The following is a 17,587-nucleotide window of genomic DNA, read 5'->3' as shown; positions in this document are numbered from 1 at the left end:
AGCAATCAAATGTATTTATAAAGCCATTTTAACATCAGCAGATGTCAAAATGCTTATACAGAATCCCAGCCTAAAACCCCAAGCAGCAATCAATGCAGACAAACAGTATAGGTTTCATTTTTCACCCACAACTCTCAATATGACTCTTTTGGCAGTAGTTAGAGCAACTTTTAGCCACATGAGCTTCCCAATCCATCAATATCAGTGATATTCAGTAAAAGCAGAGCAGGATTTTGTGGTACCCCGAGTATCTCATTTCTATACCAGAAAACCATGTGTCCTCCTATTTTCGATTTAGGGTGCATAGTAATGATCTTGTACTCCATATGAAAACAGAAACTATTAAGACGTTAATGGTTGACTTCATCCTGACACTCCAGGTACCGTACAACATCATTGGCTGCTTGGATAAAACAATGACCTGTTGAATAAGACGGTGGTGTTGTGCTTCCAGAAGCCCTCCAACAAGCTGCTGGCCTGCCTCTATAAGAACTATGTTGGCTCTGACTCAGACCAAATGACTGGAGGCAAGGAGAAGAGGAAGAAGGATGCCTCGTCCCAGTGTGTCACAGCTACATAAGGTGAGAGGGACAACTTTGTCTGTTGGTAAGTTGCTCGCAAAGTATATCATATAGCTAATATAATGCAATCATGCTAGTTTATACTTTATCTAGTAGACAGTGAAACTATACAAGTATTACAGTTTAATAAACAAGCAGAAAGGACATAGCTAGTTAGGCAGTGAAGCTGATTCTACATTGAGAGATAATCTATCCAGTGCTGAGAAYMAGACAGTTAAGACTTGTAGTGATGTTTAGGGAAATTATCACATGAACATCACTTTAAGTCTCTGCTGGCTCCACTCTCATATGCATCACATACTGTTTCCTCCTTGAAGTCAATGGAAGAGCTTCAGCTGTGCACAACAACTGAAGGAGAGCATATTTTCATTAACTCCAGCAAGAACTTAGATATTGACTAGTTTATTTTGAAAACACTATATCCACACATTTTTCTKATTTGTGTTTATTCATCAGAAAGTATTGCTTATGGGTACCTTCATGTGTTTGTAAAATATTCTTATTCTCAGACTTTTAATTAATAGATTTTAGATGTGTATGAAAATGTGTTTTTTGCAAAACGATATATATTTACATTTACATTTAAGTCATTTAGCTGACGCTCTTATCCAGAGCGACTTACAAATTGGAAAGTTCATACATATTCATCCTGGTCCCCCCGTGGGGAATGAACCCACAACCCTGGCGTTGCAAGCGCCATGCTCTACCAACTGAGCCACACGGGACCAATATATCCATTGTTTAGCTAAAATGGAATGTTTGTATCCTGTATATTTGACTGTGATATGTGGTTGTCTCACCTAGATTATCAGGAATCAAGGTAAGACCCAAGTGCAGGGGCAAGCAAACGACAGGTCAAGGCAGGCAYGGGTTGATAATCCAGAGTAGAGGCCAAGGTACAAGACGACAGGCAGGCTCAGGTCAGGCAGAGGTCGGTAATCCAGAGGTGGAGCAAAGGTATAGGACGGCAGGCAGGCTCAGGGTCAGAGAGGCAGTGGTCAGGTGTGCGGGTACAGGGTCAGGACAGGCAAGGGTCAAAAACCAGGAGGACGAGAAAAAGAGACTGGGGAAAAACAGGAGCTGAGACAAAACGCTGGTAGGCTTGAACAAACAAGACAAGACGAACTACCCAGGGGATAAGTGGGGAAGATGGGCGACACCTGGAGGGGGTGGAGACAAGCACAAGGACAGGTGAAACAGATCAGGGCGTGACATAGATAAATGCACTTACTTTATGTCGCTCTGAATAAGAATCTGAACAAGCTGATGACTAACCTCTGCTGCACTCACTTTGTCCTTAGCCTTATCCCCAACGAGACCAAGACTCCAGGTACAGCATTCAACTGAGATCCAATGAATTCTGAGTGCCTAGGAAATCGTAGGAACATATGTTATTTACTGTAAGTGCTCCAGAGAGCGTTTTCTCTCTGATTGATAACCCCCTCTCCCCCGGTCCTCTGCAGTGATCATGGATGCCTTCTTGAAGCTGCACCAGCTTCGCTGGAACGGTTTGCTGGAGGGTGTCAGGAACTGCAGGAAGAGATTTCCAAACCACATAATCTATGCAGAGTTCAAACAGTGGTGAGTGTGATGACACACTTTCATTCCCACAACACACATATAAAAATAAAATTGGAATAAATCATATACAATGTTTTCTTTTTACTCACAGCTATCGCATCCTGAACCCACATGCCATCCCTGATGATGCGTTTGTGGACAGCAGGAAAGCAACAGAGAAACTGCTCGGGTCCCTCGAGGTCGACCACAACCAGTACAAGTTTGGACACACTAAGGTAGAAGGCTGAGGCTTTACATGTGTGTTTGGTCAATTAATCACATAAACACACATTGGATCTATAGGCAAATGAAGTTGTATAGTGGCTTGCTAAAGTATTCCCCCCTTGTCATTTTTCCTATTTTGTTGCCTTACAACCTGGAAATAAAATATATTTTTTGTGGGGGTTTGTATCATTTGACTTACACAACATGACTACCACTTTGAAGATGCAAAATATTTTGTGAAAAAAAAACAAGAAATAACACAAAACAGAACTTGAGCGTGCATAACTATTCAGCCCCCCAAAGTCAATACTTTGTAGAGGCACCTTTTGTAGCAATTACAGCTGCAAGTCTCTTGGGGTATGTCTCTATAAGCTTGGCACATCTAGCCAATGGGATTTTTGCCCATTCTTCAAGGCAAAACTGCTTCAGCTCCTTGAAGTTGGATGGGTTCCGCTGGTGTACAGCAATATTTAAGTCATACCACAGATTCTCAATTGGATTGAGGTCTGGGCTTTGACTAGGCCATTCCAAGTCATTTAAATGTTTCCCCTTAAACCACTCAAGTGTTGCTTTAACAGTATGCTTAGGGTCATTGTCCTGTTGGAAGGTGAACCTCCATCCCAGTCTCAAATCTCTGGAAGACTCAAATATGTTCCCTCAAGAATTTCCCTGTATTTAGCGCCATCCATCATTCCTTCAATTGTGACCAGTATCCCAGTCCCTGCTTATGAAAAACATCCCCACAGCATGATGCTGRCACCACCATGCTTCACTGTGGGGATGTTGTTCTTGGGGTGATGAGAGGTGTTGGGTTTGCGCCAGACAGTGTTTTCCTTGATGGCCTAAAAGCTACATTTTAGTCTCCTCTGACCAGAGTACCTTCTTCCATATGTTTGGGGAGTCTCCCACATGCCTTTTTGCGAACACCAAAGGTGTTTGCTTATTTTTTTCTGGCCACTCTTCCATAAAGCCCAGCTCTGTGGAGTGTACAGCTTAAAGTGGTCCTATGGACAGATACTCTAATCTCTGCTTTGCAGCGCCTTCAGGGTTATCTTTGGTCTTTTTGTTTCCTCTCTGATTAATGCCCTCCTTGCCTGGTCCGTGAGTTTTGGTGGCTGGCCCTCTCTTGGCATTTTCTTTCCATCTTTTAATAATGGATTTAAATGTTSCTCCGTGGGATGTTCAAAGTTTCTGATATTTTTTTTAACCCTGATCTGTACTTCTCCACAATTTTGTCCCTGACCTGTTAGAGAGCTCCTTGGTCTTCATGGTGCCACTTGTTTGGTGGTACCCCTTGCTTAGTGGTGTTGCAGACCGGGAATCTTTCAGAACAGGTGTATATATACTGAGACCGTGATACTTAAATAAAGTCCACCTGTGTACAATCTAACTAATTATGTGACTTCTGATGGTAATTGTTTGCACCAGCTCTTATTTAGGGGCTTAATAGCAAAGGGGTGAATACATATGCACGCACCACTTTTCCATTATTTTCTTTTTGAAACAAGTAATTTTCTTAATTTCACTTCACCAATTTGGACTATTTTGTGTATGTCCATTACATGAAATCCAAATAAAAATCCATTTAAATTACAGGTTGTAATACAACAAAATAGAAAAACGCCAAGGGGGATGAATACTTTTGCAAGGCACAGTATGTGATCTTCCTGACTGGGTCTGGATGGGGTTCTCCTTCTCTAGGTGTTATTTAACACATTTAAGGCAGGTCTGCTGGGGCAGCTGGAGGAGATYAAGGATGAGCGTCTAGCCAAGGTCCTCACGCTGCTCCAGGCTGTCAGCTGAGGATAGAGCTCCAGAATGGGATGGCCAGAAGYTAACAGATCATGGCTTAATTTGATTTGATAATGTCAAGTGCTCTAGTAAAGTACCTAAATGAAGTCAGTTGTCCTAGAATATTGGGGAGGTACTGTATTATCTCTTTGGAGTGCAGGAGTGTTGTCAGGAGTGTTAGCAGTGTGTGTGAGGCGTGTGCTTGTCCATGTATGGTTGCCTTGCAAGTGTGTGGCCCRCATGTTAATATTGAACCCATTCCCCCCTCGCTCACACACATTCCTCCCCACCCCTCTCTGCTCTCCCTAAATTAAACAATGCTGATGGTGTCCTTAGAGCCAGGTGGKGACATGTGTCAAGTAGCAGCTGCTCGGGCCCACCATAAAAGTACCCCCGCCTGCCCCGTGGCCCCTAGCCGCTTTTGTTCCAGGCGCCTGCAGTTCTAAGTGAGCACATAGAAGMGATATGTGGTGGGTGACAGAGGATTATAGCCTGCCGTCTAACAGAGGGCTTTAGTTTCTAAATAAACACATAGGCGCTCACGTTTGAGAGGCAATGAGCACAGAGTCACGTCTGAAATGCAATCATACCACAGCGACCACCCATTCACCCTGCCACCCCCGACACCCTGCCTGACCATGGCCCTGCACTCACTCAGGCACACATTCACAACTCTGACAGGAAGTACCTGACCATGTTGCAAAAAGGTAATTTTTGTTTTGATACAATGCCACATCGTATTGCCTGTTAWTAGATTTCTTCGTTAATTTTTTTTCTCCAGCCACCTAAACTTTGACATTCCCCATAATCTTCCCTAAAACAGCAGGAAGGTTGTTTGGAGCAAGAGAAGAAGYTGCGCATGGACCTGGAATGGGTCAAGTGCAAGCTGGAGGGGGACCTGAAGCTATCCACGGAGTCTGTCATGGACCTGCAGAATGACAAGCAGCAACTTGAATAGAAGCTGACCAAGTGAGAACAATCTACTTGATTGAAGACTGATCAGTTCTCTGGTCAATGATCAATTAAAAAATATGAATGTAATCTACTCTTCTTTCGAATCAGGAAAGACTTTGAGATTAACCAGATCACCACCAAGATTGAAGATGAACAAGCCTTGACCATTCAGCTCCAGAAAAAGATCAAGGAATAACAGGTATGAATGTAAAATCGGGTCTAGAAATACTAACAGCAATTTCTCATGAATATAATACTATTACATTTCTCAATAGATTACAAAGATCATAGATCAKAAGCTGAAAATATCCATTGATCTCTTTGTCTATGCCCATGTCTTCTCCCAGGTTCGTATCGAGGAGCTGGAGTCTGACCGGGCATCCTGTGCCAAGGTGGAGAAGCAGCTGGGTGATGCCAAGATGGAGGCGGACGATCTGGCATCCAACGTGGAACAGCTCTCCAAGAGCAAGGTAGAGAGATGAGCATACGCACACCTGTTCAGAAGTATGTCAAGTATATGTGGGCTGGTTCTGCAGCTGATCCCACTTGTATTTCCAGGCTGATGCTGAGAAGATGTGTCATCTGTATGTGTTATGGGAATTTTATGAATAATGACTAAATGTATACATTTAACGTAGAATTATAACTAACAGAATTATATCCTGTCTGWTGAAGAATGTTTGTCCATAAGAAAGAGGGACTGTTAGTAGGCAAGAAACTGTGGCAGACAATCAATCAATCAAGTTTKTTTTTTATTTTATATAGCCCTTCGTACATCAGCTAATATCTCGAAGTGCTGTACAGAAACCCAGCCTAAAACCCCAAACAGCAAGCAATGCAGGTGTAGAAGCACGGTGGCTAGGAAAAACTCCCTAGAAAGGCCAAAACCTAGGAAGAAACCTAGAGAGGAACCAGGCAACTTGTGACCACTGTGAAACTGATAACAGGGAWGGATGGAAGTCTCCCCACCCAGGGAGGGGAGAGACCTTGGGCTTGTAGTAGATTGTATAACAGGTGGCAGACCATGTATGAGAAGAAGACTTGTGAACTATGTTGCCATTGTATCTGAGAGGAGGAGTGACGTTTATGATGAAATGTGAGGTATATAGACCAATGTACCGGAAATGATAAGCAGAGCTCTCTAAATAAACATTCCTGACAATTGTAGCTGGACCTCCGCCTGATTCATTTCAAKCAGTTTCTTACAAATTCTGGGTTTCAGGCTGAGTAATTAATTKAATTGGGTATTATGAACAACTGAGAACAAAATTATTGTAACAGTATGAGAACCAGATAAGCGAGGCCAAGGACAAGGTGGAGGAGCACCAGAAGTAGAACAATGACACCAACGCCCAGAGAGCCCGCGCTCAGGCCGACTGTGGTGAGGCCCTGTCCTAGAGTATTATAGAGACAGAATGTGTAAAACCWAAGGTTCTATTTTAAAATCCCCGTTCCCTGACTGACTGGTCTCCCACTCTCTCCCCCACGCCTGTAGCCGAGTTTGGCAGAAAGCTGGAGGAGCGGGAAGTCGTGGTCACTCAGCTGCAGCGCACCAAGCATTCCTTCAGTCAGAATGCTGAGGAGCTTAAGGAGCAGCTGGAGGAAGAAAAGGCCAACATTCCATGTCAGCAGCCCTATTCTGTAGTGGAGTGCTTATTCAGAATTGGGAATGACATGGAAATTAATGGGATTGGGAATAATAGTATTCCTGGTTCCAGCATCAGTCTGGTAGCAAAATGAGAATGTATAAACATCTCAATATACATACACCACCTAGTTGTTGTGCTTAAAAGTACGACTGACCTTACCTCCTTCCAACCTCTTGGCGCTATCTCCACTATCATTGTCTTCAGGCATAGAGRGCCCATGCTTTCCAGTCCTCCTGCCATGACTGTGACCTGCTGAGSGAACAGTATGATGAGGAGCAGGAGGCCAAGGCTGAGCTGCAGCYAGCCCTGTCCAAGGCTAACGCTGAGGTGGCTCAGTGGCCGTTACCATCAATACTACTCACCAACGTGCAATCATTGGACAATAAACTAGACGAGGTACGATCACGAATATCCTACCAACGGGACATCAAAAACTGAAATATCCTATGTTTCACGGAATCGTGGCTGAATTACGACATGGATATTCAGCTAGCGGGATATACGCTGCACCGGCAAGATAGAACAGCACACACKCACATTGTGATAAATTGCAGGCCACACTACTTGCCTAGAGAGTTTTCAGCTATACTGTTTATTTACCACCACAGACAGATGCTGGCACTAAGACCGCACTCAGACAGATGTATACGGAAATAAGCAAACAGGAAACCACTCACCCAGAGGCGGCGCTCCTAGTGGCCGGAGACTTTAATGCAGGCAAACTTAAATCAGTTCTACCAAATTTCCATCAACATGTTAAATGTGKAACCAGAGGGGGGAAAAKAATTCTAGATCACCTGTACTCCACACACAGAGACGCGTACAAAGCTCTCCCTCGCCCTCCATTTGGTAAATCCGACCACAACTCTATCCTCCTGATTCCTGCAAAAATTAAAGCAGGAAGCATCGGTGACTCGGTCTATAAAAAAGTGGTCAGATGAAGCAGATGCTAAACTACAGGACTGTTTTGCTATCACAGAATGGAACATGTTCCGGGATTCTTCCGATGGCATTGAGGAGTACACCACATCAGTCACTGACTTTATCAAAAAGTGCATCGAGGATGTCGTCCCCACAGTGACTGTACATACATACCCCAACCAGAAGCCATGGATTACAGGCAACATTCGCACTGAACTAAAGGGTAGAGCTGCCGCTTTCAAGGTGTGGGACTCTAACCCGGAAGCTTAAAAGAAATCCTGCTATGCCCTGCGATGAACCATCAAACAGGCAAAGCGTCAATACAGGGCTAAGATTGAATCATACTACACCGGCTCCGACACTCGTCTTATGTGGCAGGGCTGGCAAACTATTACAGACTACAAAGAGAAGCACAGCRGCGAGCTGCCCAGTGACACGAGCCTACCAGACGAGCTAAATCACTTCTATGCTCGCTTCGAGGCAAGCAACACTGAGGCATGCATGAGTGTCATGACATTGGCCTGTTGGGGGAGGTTTATGACCCCCATAAATACCTTTCCCCTTTTCTCTCTCTCTACTTTAGAGTTGACTCTTGTAAAGCCTTTGTAACATAGAGTCTGGTAACATCAAAAGGTGGGAAACGGAARRATATTTCGGTAATCCAACCAGTTGAAAATATGCGTTGGTACTTAATGAATATGATCTCAGATCAGTTGTTGTCTGAGACATTACTACTAATGACAYGATGACATAAACTGTATCTTGGAAAGTTGACACATTCTAGTTATCAGATTCACATGGAATTGTTGTGCAATTTAAATGTTTAAATATGAAACTATTTGTGAAAAGATTAAATGTAATTGTAGCTTCTTAAATGAGAGAACGGTTTGTCATAGAGAAACTCTGCTCACTCAGAGTTCACTCACTTACTTAATCCGGCATAGCCAAAGACACGACAAGAGCATCAGCTGTTCCAGATGACTGTGTGATCACGCTCTCCGTAGCCGACGTGAGTAAGACCTTTAAACAGGTCAACATACACAAGGCTGCGAAGCCAGACGGATTACCAGGACGTGTGCMCCGGGCATGTGCTGACCAACTGGCAGGTGTCTTCACTGACATTTTCAACATGTCCCTCATTGAGTCTGTAATATGTCGTGGCAATTTCCTGTATTATCAAATGAGGAGAGTTAGAAACCACACACCAGTCAGAGTTATACTTAAACTTCATCTTTAATAATGTGAGCTTTACTATAGCCCTTTGACTCTCAGATCAATTCAGTGTCTATAATGAATTCTGAGTGCCTATAAAAGAATACTAAGATCTTTTATAGCCAAAATACACCCCCTAGTCGGCATGACAAACCACAGATAATAGGAACTCTTCACAAAGGGCCTTTTACTTGAGAAAGGAGTATCCCATAGCCAGATAGCATTAGCTATAAATTATCGTTCAGTTTGGTCTCTAAGACGAGGTTGTAATCGCGTTCCTGGTACTTCATAGTACAAAAACATAACCTCACTATCTGGAATGCTCTTTAGGCTTTATTGGCCAAAGACATCGTAAATCTCCTCTGTCAGTGCTATCTCATAGAGGCCATCCTCAGTGGAACACTGAACACACAATAGTCGACAGATTCTATTCTGTCGAAAAACACCATTCAGCAATACAAAGATTATAATTTAATTTTACAAGCACTATAACATAATCTCGCAATTTTCCACGACAAATACCAAACTATGTTTCAAGCAGACCATCATAGTCCTGTGCCCAAAAAACACAAAGACAACCTGCCTAAATGACTACAGACCCGTAGCACTCACGTCCGTAGCCATGAAGTGCTTCGAAAGGTTGTTAATGGCTACATCAACACCATACCATTATCCCAGAAACCCTAGACACACTCCAATTTGCATACCGCACAAACAGATCCACAGATGATGCAATCTCTATTGCACTCCACACTGCCCTTCCCACTTGACAAAAGGGACACTTATGTGAGAATGCTATTCATTGATTACAGCTCAGTGTTCAAACCATAGTACCCTCAAAGCTCATCACTAAGCTAAGGATCCTGGGACTAAACACCTCCTCTGCAACTGGATCCTGGACTTCCTGATGGGCGCCCCCAGGTGGTGAGGGTAGGTAGCAACACATCTGCCATGCTGATCCTCAATACTGGAGCTCCCCAGGGGTGCGTGTTTAGTCCCTTCTGCACTCCCTGTTCACCACGACTGCATGGCCAGGCACGACTCCAACCTATCATTAAGTTTGCAGACGACAACAGTGGTAGGCCTGATCACCGACAATGACGAGACAGCCTATAGGGAGGTCAGAGACCTGGCCGGGTGGTGCCAGAATAACAACKTATCCCTCAACGTAACCAAGACTAAGGAGATGATTGTGGACTACAGGAAAAGGAGGACCGAGCACGTCCCCATTCTCCTCGACGGGGCTGTAGTGGAGCAGGTTGAGAGCTTCAAGTTCCTTGGTGTCCACATCACCAATGAACTATCATGGTCCAAACACACCAAGACAGTCGTGAAGAGGGCACGACAAAACCTTTTCCCCCTCAGGAAACTAAAAAGATTTGTCATGGGTCCTGAGATCCTCAAAAGGTTCTACAGCACTTATTGATGAAGCCGATGATTGAGATGGTATACTCCTCAATGCCATTGGATGAATCCCGGAACATATTCCAGTCTGTGCTAGCAAAACAGTCCTGTAGCYTAGCATCCGCGTCATCTGACCACTTCCGTATTGAGCGAGTCCCTGGTACTTCCTGCTTGAGTTTTTACTTCTAAGCAGGAATCAGGAGGATAGAATTATGGTCAGATTTGCCAAATGGAGGGCGGGGAGAGCTTTGTATGCATCTCTGTGTGTGGAGTAAAGGTGGTCTAGAGTTTTTTTCCTCTGGTTGCACATGTGACATGCTGGTAAAGATGTTGTAAAACTGATTTAAGTTTGCCTGCATTAAAGTCCCCGGCCACTAGYAGCACCGCTTCTGGATGAGCATTATCTTGTTTGCTTATGGCCTTATAGAGTTGGTTGAGTGTGGTCTTAGCGCCAGCATCGGTCTGTGGTGGTAAATAGACGGCTACGAATAATATAGATAGTGTGGTCTACAGRTTATCATAAGGAACTCTACCTCGAGCAATCAAGCGCTATGATGAAACTGGCTCTCATGATGACCGCCACAGGAAAGGAAGACCCAGAGTTACCTCTGCTGCAGAGGATAKGTTCATTAGAGTTACCAGCCTCAGAAATTGCAGCCCAAATAAATGCTTCACAGACTTCAGGTAACAGACACATCTAAACATCAACTGTTCAGAGGAGACTGCGTGAATCAGGCCTTCGTGGTTGAATTGCTGCAAAGAAACCACTACTTAAGGACACCAATAAGAAGAAGAGACTTGCTTGGGCCAAGAAACACGCGCAGTGGACATTAGACCGGTGGAWGTCTGTCCTTTGGTCTGATGTGTCCAAATTTGAGATTTTTGGTTCCAACCGCCCTGTCTTGGTGAGACAGAGTAGGTGAACAGATTKTCTCTGCATGTGTGGTTCCCACCGTGAAGCAAGGAGGTGTGTTGGGGTGCTTTGCTGGTGACACTGTTGGTGATTTTTTAGAATTCAAGGCACAGTTAACCAGCATGGCTACAACAGCATTCTGCAGCGATACGCCATCCCATCTGGTTTGCACTTAGTAGGACTATAATTTGTTTTTCAACAGAACAATGACCCAACACACCTCCAGGCTGTGTAAGGGTTATTTGACCAAGAAGGAGAGTGATGGAGTGCTGCATAAGATGACCTGTTCTCCACCTTCACCCAACCTCAACCTAATTGAGATGGTTTGGGATGAGTTGGACTGCAGAGTGAAGGAAAAGCAGCCAACACGTGCTCAGCATATGTGGCAAAGGGTGGTTACTTAGAAGAATCTAAAATGTAAAACATATTTTTTTGGTTACTACATGATTCCAAATGTGTTATTTCATAGTTTTAATGTCTTCACTATTATTCTACAATGTAGAAAATAGTATAAATAAAGAAAAATCCTTGAATGAGTAGGTATGTCTGAACTTTTGACTGGTACTGTATTTAAATAAGATATTTCTGTATTTCATTTTCAATAAATCAATTCAACTTATTTTGAATTCATACTGTAACCAGTGGTGTAAAGTATCGAAGTAAAAATACTTAAGTACTACTAATTAGTGTTTAGAAAATATCTGTACTTTACTATTTACATTTTTGACAACGTATACTTTTACTTCACTATATTCCTAAAGAAAATAATGTACTTTTTACTCCATATAATTTCTCTGACACCCAAAAGTACTTGTTACATTTTGAATGCTTAGCAGGACAGGAAAATAGTGAAATTCACACACTTCAATAGAACATCACTGGTCATCCCTACTGCCTCTGATCTGGTGGACTTACTAAATACACCCACTTCATTTATAAATTATATCTGAGTGTTGGAGATAGCCCCTGGCTATCCGTAAATAAAAAATAATACTGACTGGTTTGCTGAATATAAGGAATTTGAAATMATTTTTTACTTTTGACACTAAAGTATATTTTAGCAATTACATTTACTTTTGATACTTAAGTATATTTAAAACCAAATARTTTTAGACTTTTATTCAAGTAGTAATTTACTGGGTGACTTTCACTTTTACTTGAGTAAGTATGACAATTGGGTACTTTTTCCACCACTGGCTATAACACAACAATGTTGAATAAATGAAGGGGTATGAATACTTTCTGAAGGCACTGTATGTATTCACCAGGAAGAAGCTGGTGACACATATGCAGGAATCTGAGGAGTCTGTGGAGGTGTCCAACGCCAAGTGCTCTTCCCTGGGGAAGACCAAGCACCGTCTGCAGACGGAGATAGAGGGACCTAGTAATGGACCTGGAGAGCTCCAACGCTGCAACCTCCGCCCTTGACAAGAAGCAGCGCAACTTCGATAAGGTGAGCCATAGGACGCTATCATGGGTAATGTGAACTACAGAGATATYCTGTCAACTTTATGACATCCTGTTTCTGAGTAAGGATCTCAACTGGAATGACCTCTGTGGAAAAAATTTCAATTTTGGCTGTTTTGAACATAAACGTAATCTAGGCAGCGGCAATGGAATGACTAAAGAGGTGAACTACTGATTTCAGGTGCTGGCTGTGTGGAGGCAGAAGTATGAGGAGTGCCAGTGTGAGCTGGAGAGCTCTCAAGAGTACCGCAGCCTGAGCACTGAGCTGTTCAAGCTGAATAACTCCTATGACGAAGCTCTGGACCACRTGCAGACCACCGAGAGAGAACAAGAACCTTCAGGGTACGACCACCTCACACACATCTGATTACCTCAGACTATAGTCATTGTTCCATGCCACATGAATTTAGCCATTTAATTACATTGTAGCCAAATTAGTACTTTCTCCCCTCAAACCCCCTATACTGTATTTCAGTATAAAATAATATTCAAATGAATGATTATTAGTTGAGAATTTCACACCAATCTTACATGGTATGGAAACGCAAACTGAAAGGCCTTTTTGTTCCACTAACCCCACTGTCCTCTTCTTCCCCACCTACAGAGGAGATTGCTGACCTGTCTACCCCTAGAGAGCTCCTTGGTCTTCATGGTGCCACTTGTTTGGTGGTACCCCTTGCTTAGTGTACCCTGACATGTTATCTAATCGTATGGTCATTGAACTCACTGGAGGTTGTTGATTTCCCATCATTCTCCACCAGCTTCCTGTAGATGTCAGCCTTGATCTGGTTGAGCTCCAGCTGGATACAGAGTCTTTCTCTCCTCGTGTTCCAGAGTGCCCTGAGAGAAAGAGAGAGAGAGAGCAGAATATTATACAAACAAAATACACACAATAGTTTCAGTACAGTACAGTTAAAAAGGCAGAGGGAAAAGGCGGAACAGAGACTTACCTTAATCTCCTGTAAGGCAGCCTGGATCTCACTCTTCTCCATGTTCAGATCCTTCTTGATCTGCTCCAGCTCATGGATGGTCTTCCCTCCCTGGCTGATCTGATTAAGGCTGACATCTACATGAAGCTGGTGGAGAAGGACGGGAAATCAACAACCTCCAGTGAGTTCAATGACCATACGATTAGATAACATGTCAGGGGTTGTACAGGCTCTGGTAGCTATCTCTCCTTTCAGTATCAGAGGCTCKTGTCAAGGAATGTCCCTGCCTTTCTAACTCTCCACATTTTTGCTCTCTTTCACCCTCCCTCTTCCCATTCCTRGCCCCCCAGCCGTAACCCCCAAGGAGCCCTGGAATCCATGCAGGCCACCCTGGACTCAGAGTGCAAGTCCTGGAATGAGGCGGTGCATCTGAAGAAGAAGATCGAGGGGGACATGAACGAGATGGAAGTGCAGGTCAAGATTAAGGCAAGTCCTTCAGCAGCCAGTCTGACAACTCCACACTCACTTATGGCCTCTGTGACAATGTCCAGACAAGGTTCCTCTGATTTTGTTTTTACAGTGCTTTGTATACACTGTAATAAACTCTTCAGACTAATTAATAAATTCAAGTTAGCTACTTGACTCATCTACACTTCAGATTGTTTGCCTGCTGTGTTATGTCAATAGCATTCTGTACTGAACACTGTCAATGTCCTCTMTAACCCCAGGAGCTGGATGACACGCTGCAGCAGAACAAGGAGCTGAAGGAGCAGGCGGCGGTGACAGAGCGCAGGACACGCAAACTGGCCGAGCACGAGCTGCTGCACTCCCAGAACACAGGGTCAACCTGCTGCAGGTTTCCCTCAAGAATTTCCATGTATTTAGTGCCCTCCATCATTCCTTCAATTCTGTCCATTTTCCCAGTCCCTGTTGATGAAAATCATCCCCACAGCATGATGCTGCCACCCCGTGCTTCACTGTGGGGATGGTGTTCTCGGGGTGATGAGAGGTGTTGGGTTTGCGCCAGACATAGCATTTTCCTTGATGGCCAAAAAGCACAATTTCAGTCTCATCTGACCAGAGTACCTTCTTCCATATGTTTGGGGAGTCTCCCACATGCCTTTTTGCAAACACCAAACATGTTTGCTTGTTTTTTTTTCTGACCACTCTTCTGTAAAGACCAGCTCTGTGGAGTGTAAGGCTTAAAGTGGTCCTATGGACAGATACTCCAATCTCCGCTATGGAGCTTTGCAGCTCCTTCAGGGTTATCTTTGGTCTCTTTGTTGCCTCTCTGATTAATGCCATCCTTGCCTGGTCTGTGAGTTTTTGGTGGCCAGCCCTCTCTTGGCAGGTTTGTTGTGGTACCATATTCTTTCCATTTTTCAATAATGGATTTAATGGTGCTCTGTGGAATGTTCAAAGTTTCTGATTTTTTTTTTGAACCCAACCCTGATCTGTACTTCTCCACAACTTTGTCCCTGACCTGTTTGTAGAGCTCATTGGTCTTCATAGTGCCACTTGCTTGGTGGTACCCCTTGCTTAGTGGTGTTGCAGACTCTGGGGACTTTCAGAACAGGTGTGTGTGTAAATATATACTGAGATCATGTGACACTTAGATTGCACACAGGTGGACTTTATTTAACTAATTATGTGACTTCTGAAGGTAATTGGTTGCACCAGATTTTATTTAGGGGCTTCATACCAAAGGGGGCGAATACATATGCACGCACCACTTTTCTTTTTTTTTCTTCTTTTTTTTTAAACAAGTAATTTCTTCACTTTCACAATTTGGACTATTTTGTGTATGTCCATTACATGAAATCCCCCCCCCCKKAAAATCGATTTAAACTCCATGTTGTAATGCAACAAAATAGAGAAAATGCCAAGGGGGGTGAATACTTTTGCAAGACACTGTACAAACCGAAGAGGACAGCAATTTACTTGGTTAGAGATATTCACCTCTTCACCATTACTGAACAGTAAGTGTAGATCAGTGGTGTGACAGTGTACTTATTGACAGAGCTGGAGAATGAGCTAGAGTCTGAGCAGAAGAGCCAGGAGTTCCAGAAGGGTGTCTGCAAGTACGAGAGGAAGATCAAAGAACTCACCTWCCAGGTACAGAAACACAGCACCTTCATTAGCCATGGGGAAAATGTAGGAAGAGATCTGTGTCATGCAGTTCCCCAATGTTATGATTTTGCACTTCATTAGGTTCAAGTGATCATCTTAATGATGGATCATATTGCTGATTATATTATTTTTCTATGATGTAGTGGTGCAGTGATGATGTAATGGTGTAGTGCTTCATGCTGCCCCCTGCTGTTTGTTTGTCCCTGCAGAAAGAGGACAGGAAGAACCTGGCTAGTCTGCAGCAGCTCATAGACAAGCTGCAAGCCAAGGTGAAGAGCTACAAGAGGCAGGCTGAGGAAGCGGTAAGTCCCCATACCACTTCCAGTTTACTGTTGTGTTACTGTATGGAATGTGGGTCTGTTTCCAAATGACCTACAGTGGTKTGATCTAGTTACCTGCTCTCTCTGATCTCTCACTCTGTCCTCTCCCCTCAGGAGGAACAAGCTAACTTCAACCTGACCAAGTTCAGGAAGATCCAGCATGAGCTGGACGACGCAGAAGAGAGGGCTGAAATGGCTGAGACCACGGTCAATAAACTCAGAGTTCGCACTCGGGACCAAGGGCCAAAGGTCAGTACTACACTTTATGGAAGATACCGGTAAGGTGTGATCTATCACATAACATGTGGCTAACAATTGAGGGAAAATATTATTATTGGATTTGGAACAAATTCACTAGACTCAACCAGTCAGCTGAAGTTGGTCTGCTCTGGAATATTTAGGGCATATAACTGAAGCATATTTAACTTGTGTATTTCAGCTTGCAGAGTAATCCAGAGGATAATTCCCCAACCAAAGATATCACAGCCAGCCAGCTGCAACAGTTGTGGTGTGACTGCAATATAGACCAATAAAGACTTCTAAAAGCATTTATAGTACAATCTGTCTCATTACTGTCTGCAGTCAGTGTTGTGTGGAGAGATGCGTTGAGTAAAGGACGGAACACACCATAAGGAATGTCGGCCGTGTGCAGGAGTTTATCTGCTGGGTGTCAACAATAGCGATTCAACTTGTGGAATCTTCAGGAAATATCATTGTTTTTACAGCCTGACGTTCTGAGGCAAGACAACATTTGTTATTGTGTCCCATCAATAAGACCACTYTGAACAAAATACACCACACACATTCGAGAGATAGTTGTGAGAATTTATTATGCTTATCCTTATATTAAATTCACAAACAAGACTGTTAAATAAATAAATGAAGTTTAACTTTAGATGAACAAAAAGGGTGGAAAATGGATTCTTAGGGGGAAGATGGTGGACTTTGCGTCAGGATTGAGAGTTGTATGTATAAGGTAAGTCCAATGCACACTAAACACTTCCTAGGTAKAGATGGCTCCAGTGTGATATTAATGAATTACAAACAAGTGTTCATATGATCACCACCCCAATATCCAATGTCAAAGCAAAAGCTACACATACAAAAATGATTTGAACATGTTGAAGTCTGAATGATAACGGTTTGCTGAACAAATTTCTCTAGGTACACACACAATCATGCTTTTCAACCCAGTCACTGTTATACCACACACAGTCAAAGGGAACTAACTTGGCATATATGCCAAAAAACAAAGATTTACATAAAATGTACCTAATGTAAGAAGGGTAGTACAATCAAATTCAAATAATTATGCACCAATTACCTATTTAATCAAAATATCAAAAAAGACCAACTGTTTCTCAACATGTATTGGATGTAGAGTATGAAGCCTGCTTTCTTAGCGTAAAGCAAATCTGCACAAAAGTGTACAAATGTACAATGTTTCAACAATACATCTGTGTGGCTGTTAAGCAGGGATAGTATTACAAATACAGTACTGTGCATTTGATTTTCAAAGTTATATCTAGCA

The 17,587-nt window shown here is 43.2% G+C and overlaps 1 protein-coding gene and 1 pseudogene across 3 annotated transcripts; both read left to right on the top strand.

Moving 5' to 3' along the window:
- The first annotated feature begins 619 nt into the window (after positions 1 to 619).
- On the top strand, positions 620 to 16,604 carry LOC111977166 (myosin-7-like; annotated as a pseudogene).
- Positions 13,371 to 15,712, top strand: LOC139022554 (myosin heavy chain, cardiac muscle isoform-like). 3 transcript variants are annotated; one of them, XR_011480494.1, is made up of 4 exons: positions 13,371 to 14,092; positions 14,335 to 14,483; positions 15,100 to 15,182; positions 15,627 to 15,712. XR_011480494.1 is itself a non-coding variant. In XM_070445403.1 (3 exons), exons 1-3 carry the CDS (start codon positions 13,985 to 13,987, stop codon positions 15,116 to 15,118), a joined length of 255 nt encoding a protein of 84 aa, XP_070301504.1. In that variant the 5' UTR covers positions 13,372 to 13,984; the 3' UTR covers positions 15,119 to 15,635. The 3 variants fall into 3 exon arrangements, 2 of the variants coding, with proteins under 2 accessions (XP_070301504.1, XP_070301501.1); XM_070445403.1 differs by having other exon boundaries at positions 13,372 to 14,092; positions 14,335 to 14,462; positions 15,100 to 15,635; XM_070445400.1 differs by having other exon boundaries at positions 13,372 to 14,092; positions 15,100 to 15,635.
- Positions 16,605 to 17,587: the final 983 nt, after the last annotated feature.

This window comes from Salvelinus sp. IW2-2015, linkage group LG1 (genome assembly GCF_002910315.2).
Source record: "Salvelinus sp. IW2-2015 linkage group LG1, ASM291031v2, whole genome shotgun sequence".
Lineage (NCBI taxonomy): Eukaryota > Metazoa > Chordata > Actinopteri > Salmoniformes > Salmonidae > Salvelinus > Salvelinus sp. IW2-2015.
This window is presented reverse-complemented; position numbering and strand designations above follow the sequence as displayed.